Genomic DNA, 13617 nt, shown 5'->3' with positions numbered 1-13617 from the left:
GAGCTAATCGAGCTAGCTCGGTTCGTGTACACCCCTATAAACATGTGCATGCGAGAGGCGGATTAACAAGCTTGATTTGGAGTAGGGTACAATGAAGTCTGTATGGTGGAGCACCATACCAAGTGCATTGATGAAACCCTAACCCCTCCTCTATTTAAGAATCCTATTGTATAGGGGAAATTAATCATGAGAGAGAGAGAGAGAGAGAGAGAGAGAGAGAGAGAGAGAGAGAGAGAGAGAGAGATTGGACGCCTCCTACCCCTTGGATGTCCTACCTTTAGAGAAGAGATATGAGTGAGAAAAAGTGAGAGAATCATCAACCCCTTCTATCATCTCCTTAGCCAGCTTATTCCCTTATTTAGCCAGCTTATTCCCTTCTCTATGTGTTCCATCTGTGTGGACGGTTGGCTTCTCTTTGGCCCCCAACTAAAGGTAATACATTCTCTTGGGTGATCCCTTCATCTACAGTAGATCGAGGAAAGCTCCTTCTGTTAGGAGAACGGCTTTGGCAAATCTATATCGTGGATTTCGTATACACAATTGATGGTGTTCAGGTACGATCTAAACAATCCATATGGTTGTTTATTACTTAGAAAATTGATGTTATCACATTTGGGTTATTCCTTGGATTGGATCCTTTGAAAAACATGAAAAGTATATGTATCCGCTGCGTTTTGATTGAAAGGACCCAACATTAACTACATTGAGGAATGCTAATATGACAGACACACCATAGATGTTCTATGCAGTTCCGCTCTCACAGTTGAGATGGCAAAAATGTATAGTGATTGGGAGTGGTGGTTAGGTAGGCCACGTTGTGCATAGGTTATACATTGAAAAATAGAATGGTTGGACAACTCTATTAGGTTGTTGTGGGTTTTACCTGATAAATGTGGACAACTGCTCCATTTTGAGTAAACCCTCCATTTTTGGGTCATTGATCACATGGTTACCACAATCCAACATCCATGAGCTTAGTGATATGGCCCATTCACATAGTGTCTGACAACATCAATGGTCCTTTATCACTGTGTGCTTGTGCCACTCATACGATAGAGATGTTTTGCTTCATGTAACATTGAACTGCACATGTGGGCAGCACATTTTCGGGCCATTAATCACATGGTTACCACAAGCCAACATCCTTGAGTTTAGGGTTGTAGCCCATCTGCATGGTGTCTGACCACATCAATGGTCCTTATCACTATATGCTTGTGCCACTCATACAATAGAGATGTTTTGGTACATGTGACATTGAACTCCACATCTGGGCAGCACAGTAGCACTCCTCAATTACAATTTCTTTCAATGAGGTGAAGAGAGTGAAGCTTCAGGTAAATATTTATATTGCATTTTAAGCTCAATTGATATAAATACTAGAGGATTTATGAAGTCCTAAAACATGCAATTAGTGTCCTGGTGTGTCAGTCACTGCAAGTGGAGCCCAATTTGGAAGAGGTCCCAACTCTTGACCCTTTGATTGGTGGCCTACAAATAGATGGTTAGGAAAGAAATGCAATGGTCCAGAAAAAAAGGACATACTGGATGGCCACACTCTTCAAATCTGGAATGTTTTATGTATAACTGCTACCCACAGCAGCTACAGATTTGTCTTCTGAAAAAAATCACCCAGTCAAGAACCCAACTTGTGCCAACAAGACCCAACAAGATATTTCACAATCTGAAGCATCAGGATCCTCTAAATAATAAGCAAAAAAAAAAAAAAAAAAAAGTGCAAGGGAAAAAACTTTGTATGGCAACATGTAAGAGGGTACCTGAAATTCGCACACTGGAATATTTTCAAGAAATGCTTCTATGTTCAATTAGCTAAACGACATATACTGGTGTTGCCAAAAATGTTCTTGCATGCATGAAAAATACTGTTACTTATACCTGTGAGCCATATTTTGAACTTGATGGTGCCATTTTCCTTTCATCAAGGAACCTGAAAAAGCTCCTAGGTCAACAAAATGGACATAAAGGTCAGAAGACGTATGGTGTTTTATCCTTTCGAAGAAATATAAAATGACCATATCCCATATTAAGCATCACCCTAAAGCTAAGTGCAGCCAACCAGCTGCCATACCTGGCCTACAAATTAACACTCACCATAAAGGAAGAAAATAATAACAGACACTCTTACTTTCAAGTGGTAGAGAAGATTGCAGAGCAAGATCAATTTATCTCAAGATAGTAAAAAATAAGCTGAACTCATTCACCTTTTTTCATGGAAAAAATTAATTTCTTAGGAGGAGAATAACTAAAACAGTTACAATGGCTCCCATAGCACACAGTGAGGCGAGATATCCATGAAGGGCTGAAAATGGCCTGGGCTGGCCTGTTGGGCTTTCAGGCCTGGCCGGCCTTGGGCCAGGTTGGGCTGGAACATTAGGCCTGAGGGCCAGGCCTAGTCCTAAAATTAAAGGACTTTTATTAATCAGGCCGGGCTCGAGTGGCCAACATTTTCAAGGTCATTTGTAAATACGTCATGGATGGAAATACATGCCCCACATGCCTAATGAACAGCCAAGATCTTCCACAAAATTAGGCTTGGGCTGCACTTCGGCTCTGGCTATGCTTGGGGCTACATGTTTTTGCCAGTCACAGACCAGGCCTAGGTTTACTTCACAGGTTGGGCTTGGACGGACAGCCCAGCACATGCCCAGCCCATTTACATTCCTACTTCCTTTGCTACCATATCAGCTACAGAATTTCCCATTTTTATGCAATCTTGTTAAAAGAATAGTCTGTGTATGGGACATTAGGTTGTTATCTGATGAAACCATAACATACCATATGCCTCTTTCATCTGCAGTAAAAACCATTGGGTTGCAATCAAATCCCACACCGATAACCATCCTCTCAGAAACAAATAGAACCTGTAAATTGGTAACATTCATCATATGATTTAGAAAAGGAAGCACCAAATGAATATTGAATTATATATATAAAAAAAGGCAGATACGTAAAGAGACAAGAGAGGATGCTGACCCACATCACGGAGAGGCAAATCATGGAATGCCACATTTTGGGCGGAAGGAGATGGACCAATGTCATCAACAAAGTAGATCATTGAATTGTGACCTGAATAGTAATACAGATGGCTTGGTCATTTTAAGTTCATTGCAATTTATACACACGCATGCACACACACATGCAGACATGCATATATAATCATCATCATCATAATCATTAGCCTTGTCCCAACTATTTGAGGTCATGTTGACGAATCCTATTTCGCGAATCAACCCCAAGGCCATATCCTCAGTAAGTGAACAAGCCTTTGTATCCCTTCTCTCACCTCATTCCAAGTCCTTTTGGGTCTTACTCTAATCCTCTTTTCCACCCCTAATCAATGCCTTCCTCCTTAACAGAACCATAACTGATGGAGTGGAACAGGAACCATTCTGGAAAGGAGCAGAAGATTCTCAATGAAATCCAAGAAATTGATAGGAAAGGAGCAGAAAAATCTAATGGATAAGAGAGCTAGGAGAGATTCTCTTGATGAAGCTTTGCAGTAGAAATTATCATCAACACCATCAAAGCCTTATCCCAGTTAATTGGGGTTGGCTACATGAATCCTTTTCCGTCATTCCACTCTATCAAGGATGAATTTGGACTGTCCTATTGTTCAGATTCATGATGAAAGTCATGGCATAAGTTTGACGCTGGCAGCCAACATGACGCAACCCTCCTTTATCTGGGCTGGGGACCAGCAATTAGGGCACGATACTCCCAGAGGTGCAACATAATAGAATATTACATAGGTTGATTACAATCAAGTGCCATCTAATAGTCTCTTACGTAGGTTGATTACAATCAATGAGTTTTGCAGTAAAAATGTTGAGATGAGGAAATCATGGGGAGAGAGATCCGAAGCTACATGGTTGAAAGAACTGGACAAAAATAATGAAATCTTCCATAGATCGGCTAAGCAAGTTTGACGATGGGCACTTGACTGGATGAGCCAGAAAATGAGCTATGGATGCTAGATCAGAATTTTCATTGATGCTTGTAGGCAGCCAATGGTAAGACTTGTGTCAATCAACCATTTGACTGTTGGGAGAAAGTTATGACAATGGTGGTGGAAGTAGTGATGATCTCTTTTAGGATTCCAGGACATCATGACTAGGGATCCGATGGATTTCATTGCTGAATCCTATGAAGGAGGGATGTTAGGGAAGAACATGGGTGCTTTCATTGTGTTGATTCCAGAGATAGAGGAAGTTGTTAGCTAAAAAGGTCACCAGCTGATAAGTTTGATTGAAAGCCCTTAGGCAAAGGTTCTGACAAGCAGAATTTGAGATGTTAATTCTTTGACAATATCTCATTGTCAAGGGGCCATTTTATTCACCAGACAAATCCCGGACGGGGCACTAGTTGAGCATGTGTACCTATTCACACTCAAAACAATGCCTAGAATAATATGAAAACTAAATCTTGAAGGAGCATATTGTGGAGTAGATTATATTTGTTGCAACGGATGACTTCTGGTGAGATGGAAAAGGTGGATGATAGAATGTGCTTGATTGTGAGAATTCCCATGTTAATTAGTGGGTCCCCAGAAGGAGGATTCTTTTCAGCATATCAGGGCCATTAGGAATTGCCGATTCAAATTTTGCATAAGTCACTGATATGCTTAATATGGTCAAGATTGAAGGGGATTCATTGAGTGCTATCTTGTGAGCCAAAGATGGTTCTTTTCCTTAGAGGATAGCTGACTCAATTGAAGAAGCTTCTGACCCCTGATCAATCACCAGATCTCATTTGTGCTCATCCCAAGTGAAGCCAAACAGATGGCTAATGAATTAGCTAAAGAAGGGACTGTTAAGTGAGGGATTGCTGTTTTAGACATGCATAATATCCTTCAGCAATGTGTGAACTAGGGTTTTTTGATTAGTCGGGGCTGTTTTTGTTTTAAGATATTTCTTGGTGGGAAATCCAATTTTCAGTCATGTGTTGCAATCCTTTTTTTAGTCTTCTTAATCCGTTGTTTGGACCAAGACCAGATTCACCCTGATCTGTTGCTCGCCCAAATGTGTATAAGCCTATAAGGCAAGATTGTCCACACAGTTTCACATGTGCTACCATCACAGAATGATACAGTATCAAAGCCGTCCGTTCATAAGGTAAGGTACAATAGACATGCCACGGACCAAAAATAATGTTCGACAGCTGATTAAGCAGGTCAATCTTGTATGAGAAAAATGGGCAATAGAAAAAGTCCAACAGCCCAGAAAAAATGGGCAATGAGAAAGAAATCAAACAGTCCAGACTACCATGTACATGTGTGGCTGCAGTAGGAAATTATACAAAAGCATTTCAATTTCAAGCAGAGAATTAGATTCAAACTAGCATTCAAATATTGAGGAAATATAATGTGCATCTGCTATTGAAAATTCTTTACTGGATAAAATGATGGGGAAGAAAGAGTTTACCAGAGTAAGCTAAGGTATTGCCACTTGGGGACCACTTTACACCAAATGCCCAACTAAATGAGAGATCAAGTTGCACAATTTGCTGCTTCAACCAAAAAAAAAAAAGAAGAAGAAGAAGAAGAAGAAGAAGAAAGAAAGAAAAAATGTCATTCAAAGGTAACATATGCATTAACTTAATGAACAAGTTGTTGAAGATTATTTCTATAGAATAGAACAACCTAATTAAAAACTAAAGTATCATTTATATGAATATATGATAAAACTTATGAATTTTAGTATCACTTCAGAATAACAAACAGGAACACAACATTTTGTTAGTTATGAAGTAAAAGAAAATAAAAGTTCATTGAAAATGGACCTCTCCAAATTTTGAATCGCCAGGATGGCCCGTTCCTGAATCCCTGAGCATTAACCAGATATGAGGTTTACATTAGATGAATTCTTCACTAAATATTTCAGTACAATCCAATGTAAAATGCAAGGTATTATGCTCCAACAGTTTATTTAGATTCTCTTAAAAATACCTAGATTCTTAGGGCCCGTTTGGATACCACCAAATAAGTTACTTTTTCTACCTACAGCAGTAGATAAGTAACTTATTTGAGATAAGTAAGTTGGTTTAAGATCAATTATAAGTAACTTCTTTACTTAAAGTTAGTTAATCACCTTAACAAGTAGAAACGAAGATAAGCTACTTAGAGGCATAAGTAACTTACGACCCAAGCGCCCCCTAAACATACCTTGAATCCACGCCCTTGATGAAAGTGGAGAAAACTCGACATTTTCCATCAGTTGATGTAGTTGCAAGAAGAATCTGTAGATAAAAACCAAGTACAAATTCACTTGAAGACCAGGGGATCAGCACAGTTCAAGAGTGCTTGGTAGGGTTAGTTTTCAATTATATCTCAAATTATGGTGAACCTCACCTACAGTAAATGTATTTTGCTAACTCAAAAAAAGACACAAAAGTGATTGGGTTTGCAAAAAAAAAAAATCCTTAATGTCCTTCTTCAAGAAAGATTTGTTTATCTACACAGTTTTTAACATGCTGTGTACCCCTCCCCCAAAAAAGAGCTGCACAACCTGAACAACCACTGAGCATACTGCATATTGGTACAATCTCACCTGGTATGCGCTACACAAAATTTAGAAAACCCAGCAACCACGGGCAACAAGTTCATGTAGAATGGCACATGAACTTGATGCTTACATGCCAACGCTTTCAGTGCATTAAATAATTCATACGTTTTACATTACTATGAAAGCATTGAATCTCTTTGAAGATGAATTGCATGCATCCACTCCAAGGACTAGGAAGGTAAGTTAAGTGTATCAACCACCTCAGCCTATGACATCGTTCTCCTTAGAAATCTAAGCCTTACCCAACTAATTGGGGCTGGGACCTGCGACATCAACACTTTTCTAGAAAGCACTACTAAATGCTGTTTATAAACCTCTTGCTATTTAATAGGAGCAAATTACGAGGAAAAAACTTCCATACCCCGTCTTAATGTGCATTGATGGTTGACACATAGGAACTGAGAAATTATACATGATATATAAGTAATTGACTTTAAGCCATCCAAATTGTGGGGCCCAAACTAGATAGATTATATATAAAACATTACACTGATTGGGTGGATCTCAATGCCTTGGCCATGACTATGAAGGACCGCCTGTTGGGTCCTTTGGGTCTATGCACAACGGATTTGCATATAATTCAATATAATCAAAGGATCCCCTCCCAGGAAGCCCTGACCACAATAATATTAGATTTCTAAATCATAAATAAACAAATTGATGGGTGAGATAATAGCTGGACATGATGATTGTGCCGATAATCTCTAAAGCATAGATTTGTCGACACCGATTTCCTAAACCAAGGAGTTTCTCCCTGATTTATTGCAGATGAAGGGACCTGTATGACCCCTTATTCCTCTTGCTAAGAAGTCCTATTCAACATGTGTGCTTGATTAGATTTGAGCAAGAATTGGTTTTAGGGCAAGTGGGAAATTGTTGGATGCCCTGGAAACCCAATGTGCACCTTAATCCACTAGCCATGTGGATATGAAAAGGTCAATCTCAGCTGTTGATCTTGATGACCATGGGTCCTTGGATATGTGTTATTAGGGCTGTCAACAGGCCGGACCTGAGGTTGGCTTCAGCCCGGATTTTGAATTGTTCGGGCTGGGCCTGATGGGCTGACCCTATTCAAAATTTTGAATTTGCTTGGCCCGTTGACAACCTTATGTGTTATGTGCCTTAGACATATTTGGTGTTATGTTAATCTTATATTGTTGGATATTTAATGGACAATTGAAATGGAAACCAAATGGAGATCCCAATTCAACATAAAAGTATGCCCATGATGATGATGATGAAATATCTACATAGGGTCTCTCTATTTGAACGGTTCAATTTTAGTTAATGTATGTCTTGTGTGCAATTTCTCACTGCCTGTGTATCAACCATCACACTCTGCCAAAGAGTTAAAGAACTCCCCATTACAAAAAAAAGAATTTGAGGTTATTACATCATAATGATGATGATCAACCATCACTCTCTGTCTAAGTATTAAAGTAACTGCCCATAATGAAAAAGAATTCAAGGTTGTTACATGATGATGAACTCCCCATTATGAAAAAGAATTTGAGGTTTATGACGAACTATCTACATAGGTAACTCCATCCGAACGGTTCAATTTTAGTTAATAATGCATGTCATGTGTGCAATATCTCAGTGCCTATGTATCAACCATCACAATCTGCCAAAGTATTGAAGAACTCCACACTATGAAAAAGAATTGTAAATTGTTACATGAAGGCTAATCAACTTCCCGAATCCCTACTGTAGCATCCGTCCACATTCTGCAATTTCTAAAGGCATAAATAGAAGATTCTTAGTATAAAGGAAGAAAAGGAAAGATACGCACATTGTTTGGATGCCAGGCAACACTGGTCACTGATGAATTATGCTTTTTCCTGATAAGTTTACTAACCCACCTGGGGACCCATTGTCCAAATTATAACCATTAAAAACGAACAATTTAAATTGGAATCACATCATTCAAGCATTTAGATCATATTAAATGAGTTTAAGTGACATAAACAAAAATATTAAACAACAAAATAAATGCAATTTGTGTGTATGTGGGTGTGTGCGTGCGCTAGATTGTAAAATCTCATTGTCAAGAGGAATTTCTAGGAACATTTTGAAAATTTTGGGGTTTTCTTGGGATATAGTCAGGAAGTCTCTTTGAAATTGAAATAAAATAAAACGGATATTGAAAAAAAAAAAATAAAGAGAAGGAAATAATACATTTTGTATATTTTGATAAAATCATGATGTTATCGTGATACTATTGGGGATTTGGAAATATGGGCTTAATATTTCCAGTCAACAGTCACACATCCGCAACATGCTTTTGACACTAATAAAATATCATAGGACAGACTAGTAGAATCCTTGAGGAAAAAAAAAAAGAAAAGAGAAGAAAAGAAAAGAGGACAGACTGGTAGAATGCAAGTTCATATGCCATAATGAGCACATTGTTGTTTGTAAGAAGTACTAAAATAACATAAAATTCTGATGAGAGCTCATGAAGAAGTGAAAGATGAATCCATCAATCAAATGAACCAAAAGTTAGCTCCTGATCATGGGAAACTTCAAAAGAAAACAGTGAATAGAATCACGAGCATAGCTGTCTGTAAGAATGTTGAATCAAACCAACACAAGATTCTGCCATGTAGTTTTTCATCAGCAATCAGCCATTCATGATATCACTAGCCCAGTATTCCCAGATCCAGGCAGAAAGACCATTGAACAGCAAAACCAAAGATCTCATAAGAAATGTCAAATTCTATTATATGCATAATGTGTCTTATAATTTGATGGAGCCATGTATTATACTGTTTCAGTCTAGAAATGATCAAAGATGAAATGAAATGAAACAAGTGATCCTCGCCTCCTACGGAAATTTAAAACTTAGGAACAAAATTGAAAGAAGGAATTAAAATTAGCTTAAAATGGTCAGTTACCAGTTATTCTCCTGCTCATAGTAGCAGATACAAACAGTTTTGGCACCACTTCCAACAGCAAACTTGTTTTCTGAAAATTGCATATTTCCACTCATTAAAAGAATGCAAGATTATTTGGATAGAAAATAAATTCCATCTCTAGAAATGCCAGTAATGATGCGAATACCCTAGTTTAATAGAAGAAGGAACGGCTTCAATAGAAGATAAAAAAAAAAAAAAAACTTAAAAATGACTAGACATGACAGTAAAATAAATTCCATCTCTAGAAACACCAGTAATGATGTAAATACCCTAGTTTAATAGAAGAAGGAACAACTTCAATAGAAGATAAAAAATAACTTTAAAATGACTAAACATTACAGTAAAATAAATTCCATCTTTAGAAACACCGGTAATGATGCAAATACCCTAGTTTAATAGAAGAAGCAGCAACTTCAATAACAGAAAAAAAAAAAACCAACATGAACAATGACTAGACATGACAGAAGAGAGAGAGAGAGTCCTGGGACATACAGCCAGGCATTGGCCAAAACTACCAGCTGTCCTTTTTCCTGCTCACAACCTTTCCATTAATTCTTCTATTTGAGTCAAACTATGAATGCTTTCCATTGGTTGCAATGAATTCAAAATAATAATAAAAAGCCCTGCTTTCAAGATACCTTTGTTTTCAATGCGTTTTGTTAGGATGTCATATAGAAACTGCCTACAATAAACAGTTTAATGTAAAGGTAATTGGGTTTGAATTGTCATTTGCATGACTGTTGTATGATGCTGCTCTATACTCAGTGGTTTACAATCCCAAACAATAAAAGATAAATGATAGAAGGTTTGTCACTTGCATGACTGCGGTATGATGCTGCTCTATAAGCAGTGGTTTACAATCCCAAACAATAAAAGAGAATACTTAACGTGCACCATTTATGGACCTCAAGTGATGATAAATGGAAAATTTGCGCTCATTAAATGAAAAAAAGAAAGAAGAAGAAGCTTCCATTTGCAATGGTGATCAGAAAGTGTGGAGGGTGAAAGGAGATTTTCACAAATCAAGGAAAGCGGGGGGAAGCATGGGTAGAAAAGCTGCATCGGGAAGAGAGGGGGACTGAGGCAGCAAGGTTTTTGGTGTACAATGGAGGAATAAACGGAAATGAAAATAAGGACAGGATGGGGAGGGAGAAAATAGCGGAGTGGGAGAGAAAGTTCTGCAAGAAAAAGTAGGGGAGGGAGAGTGGATGGAAGTGAGGAAGCGGAAGAAGCCACTAAACATCCACAATAGAGGGAAGGTGCTGGCGGAGTTACCAACACTATTCGTAGCTGTTTTTCCGGAGGGTTGGCTCCCGATGAACTTCTCACGAGTGTTTGGAAGAGCAGGGCAAGTTATGCAGGTAAGCTTGCCCCGAGACTGGAAGACCTCAGCTTCCTGGGGTTTTGCGTTCGTCTAAATGAACTTGGAGGAGGAAGCATCCATGGTAGTGAAGATGCTTCACAGAGGAAACTTTGGGGGGAAGAAATTGAAGGTGCAAAAGGTCTGATTTGGGCCTGAAGTGAAGAACAGAGAAGCAGGTAGAAAGTTGGGTAAAAGGAAGAAGGAAGGTGGAAGGGCAATGGTGGGGGGTAAGCAAGGGGCACTGAGAACAGAGGGGTTCAAAATCCTTCAAAGACAGTGGCTGGGGAAAGGGCTCATTAGAAACTGTAGGAGGAGAAGTTCAGAAGAATCCTAAACAATAGAGCTAGAAGGAGAGCCAATTGTAGAGGTGGATTTGGAAGAAGAAGATCGGAGATGAAGTGGTCCGCATAAGGCAGGAGGTGATAGAAAAGGCATGGATTTTCTTCAATGGTTGATAGTGCTAGAAACATCTAAAGAAGCTACTATCTTGCAAATCAAGGATTGGGTAGAAAATGGTTGTGGACTAGAGAGGGAATGACTTCATTATAAGGCCAATAGAGAAGAACGAGGTTTGAATCTTGTTAACTCTAGAAAAGTGTCTGGATCCAACAATTATTGCAGTTCCATTCAATGATGGTCTGGTGTGGAGAATCAAGAAATTGTCGAAGAACTCCTACTTCGGATCAGAGGAGATATGGTTTCTCATATGGAGGAACCCAATGAAACTTTGGTTTCAAGAGGTTTTTTTTTTTTTTTTTTAAAAAAAAAAAAAAATTGGGGGGGGGGGGGGCGCGGGCAAGATTACGGTAAAACGATTGGACTGAAAACCGCGGGGAATGTTGGACCATTTCAGCCTAGAAGATTTATTCTTTGGAAGATGCTCCCTTACGGCTCTACTCGCGGGCCTCACAACACCATATATATATATATATATATATATATATATATTGCAACTTACGCTAAGGATGATGATATTGATGATGAAGATGCAAAAGATGATAATATTGTTCAACACATACATGTCTCATTATTTATGGACTTGCTTTTGAAATTACGATCTAATTTCCATAAGTGGGTCAATTTGATCATGTTTCAAAGAGCAAGTTCATTACTTTCTATTTATAATGTCAATGGGAAATAGACATTTAAAGAATGTTTTTTTTTTTTTTTCCTTCTTAAATTTTCATAGCTTTTAGGTTAGATTCTAGGTATTTTGATAATATATTATTATTTAGATCCAATTTGCATTTCAATTGATTTGAGCCCCATTATGATTTATGACCTGATTCCAAAATTTTGAACACTAGGATGGACACTTATCCATTTTCAGACTGGACATCCAAACTTGCCCTAATATAAGCTATTTCTTGGAGTCAGCACCACTGCACCAGTATAGAGTTTATGTTCACCTTGATTGGTATAATAACACATGACATCATTTACTAACTCTTAAATATTTTATTTTGGAAAGAAGATTTCAGAAGAAAGAGAAAGGGGGAAAAACTAATGAAGCGAGTGCAAGAGCAGGAACTAACAAAACCTCACTGCAAAGATTCCCCTGCATGTAAATAAGTACTGTTTGTTGAGTAGTTTGAATCTTGACCATCTTATGATATCAATTTGTTTAAAAGAAACCAACCATTCCACTACTGATACCATAAAGATTGACTAAACTAGATGACAGGAAAGCATAAAGTTTGTCCTGGTACATAGAAGCTCCATACAGAAAACTTAGGTGCTACAAACCAGTGTTATTGTATTTGCCGATCCAAACGTGATGGAAAAGTAACAAAAAAACACAACACTGGCTTAAAACAAAGGTTACATGAAAATAGTTGTACAACATTACCTTTAGGACTCCACTGAACACAAAGAGCAGCACGGTTCAGCCTGAGGATGACAAGGGTTGGAACCCATTCAGATGCTTCTTGGTTCCAAACATAGCTGAAAACATAGCCATGACTACAGGTGGTTACTCATTCAGATGCATCTTGGTTCAATCACAACAGGGAAAAGACTGGGGGGGGGCGGGGAGAACTTAACTATTCATGCTTCGGATCTTCAGAAAATTCTATCCCAACAAAGATTTTTTCAAAGTATCTAATTAAGTAGCTAAGTAGATACTCACGAGTTCCGATCATGTGATACAGTAACAATTTTATTTGACCTTGCGCTCCAGTCTATTCCAGAAATAATTTGATCATGCTGTGAGAGAATAAAATGCAGTAATGTTAAGATATGATACAAATTCTCATCCACATTAAGTAAAATGCAACCTGGTGATGTTACGTACGGGTATTGATTATGGTGATCCGAAAACACTAAAATGGCAACCGATGATGGTGTCTGCATGCGCATATGTATATGCATGTGCTACACATAATTAAGAAAATGCTAGTAAGAGGCACATGAGATGCATGCACCCAGTGTTGTCATTATCGTACGATTCACGATATGAATCGTACGATTTGTATAGTATCGTATGACCATACGATATGAATCTTATGATCAAATTGCATTTTTTTTTTTTCCTTTTTTATTTTTTTATTTTTTGCAAAATTTTTTAGGGATTTCTATTTTAAAACATATTTAGGTACCACCCCCATTAGAAAAACATATATTTTGCAACTTCTGAGAAATTTTGGAGACTTTTGGAGCTTGTGGGCCATAGAAAACCTAGAGAAAGAAATCAACATATCTTTTTCATTGCTCAACGAAATCAAACACCACTTGTTGCATTGGATTTCTACATTAAAAT

The 13617-nt window shown here is 38.1% G+C and overlaps 1 protein-coding gene across 3 annotated transcripts in view; it reads right to left on the bottom strand.

Annotated features, from left to right (window-relative positions):
• LOC131245482 (actin-related protein 2/3 complex subunit 1A) overlaps positions 1–13617 on the bottom strand; it is a 33768-nt gene that overhangs the window by 5126 nt on the left and 15025 nt on the right. For 2 of the 3 annotated variants that reach the window (XM_058244978.1, XM_058244976.1), the window contains exons 4-13: positions 12988–13064; positions 12709–12803; positions 9476–9545; positions 8371–8440; positions 6179–6252; positions 5797–5839; positions 5439–5523; positions 2996–3084; positions 2794–2879; positions 1894–1957 (exon numbers count right to left, since the gene is read on the bottom strand). In XM_058244978.1, the coding sequence (XP_058100961.1) occupies positions 1894–1957; positions 2794–2879; positions 2996–3084; positions 5439–5523; positions 5797–5839; positions 6179–6252; positions 8371–8440; positions 9476–9545; positions 12709–12803; positions 12988–13064 (753 nt within the window). The remainder of the gene's footprint in view (positions 1–1893; positions 1958–2793; positions 2880–2995; positions 3085–5438; positions 5524–5796; positions 5840–6178; positions 6253–8370; positions 8441–9475; positions 9546–12708; positions 12804–12987; positions 13065–13617) is intronic. The other variant, XM_058244977.1, reaches the window with a different exon arrangement.

Source organism: Magnolia sinica, chromosome 5, assembly GCF_029962835.1.
Source record: "Magnolia sinica isolate HGM2019 chromosome 5, MsV1, whole genome shotgun sequence".
In the NCBI taxonomy this organism is placed as follows: Eukaryota; Viridiplantae; Streptophyta; class Magnoliopsida; order Magnoliales; family Magnoliaceae; genus Magnolia; species Magnolia sinica.
Note: the sequence above shows the minus strand (reverse complement) of the source record. Positions and strands in the feature narration are given on the sequence as shown.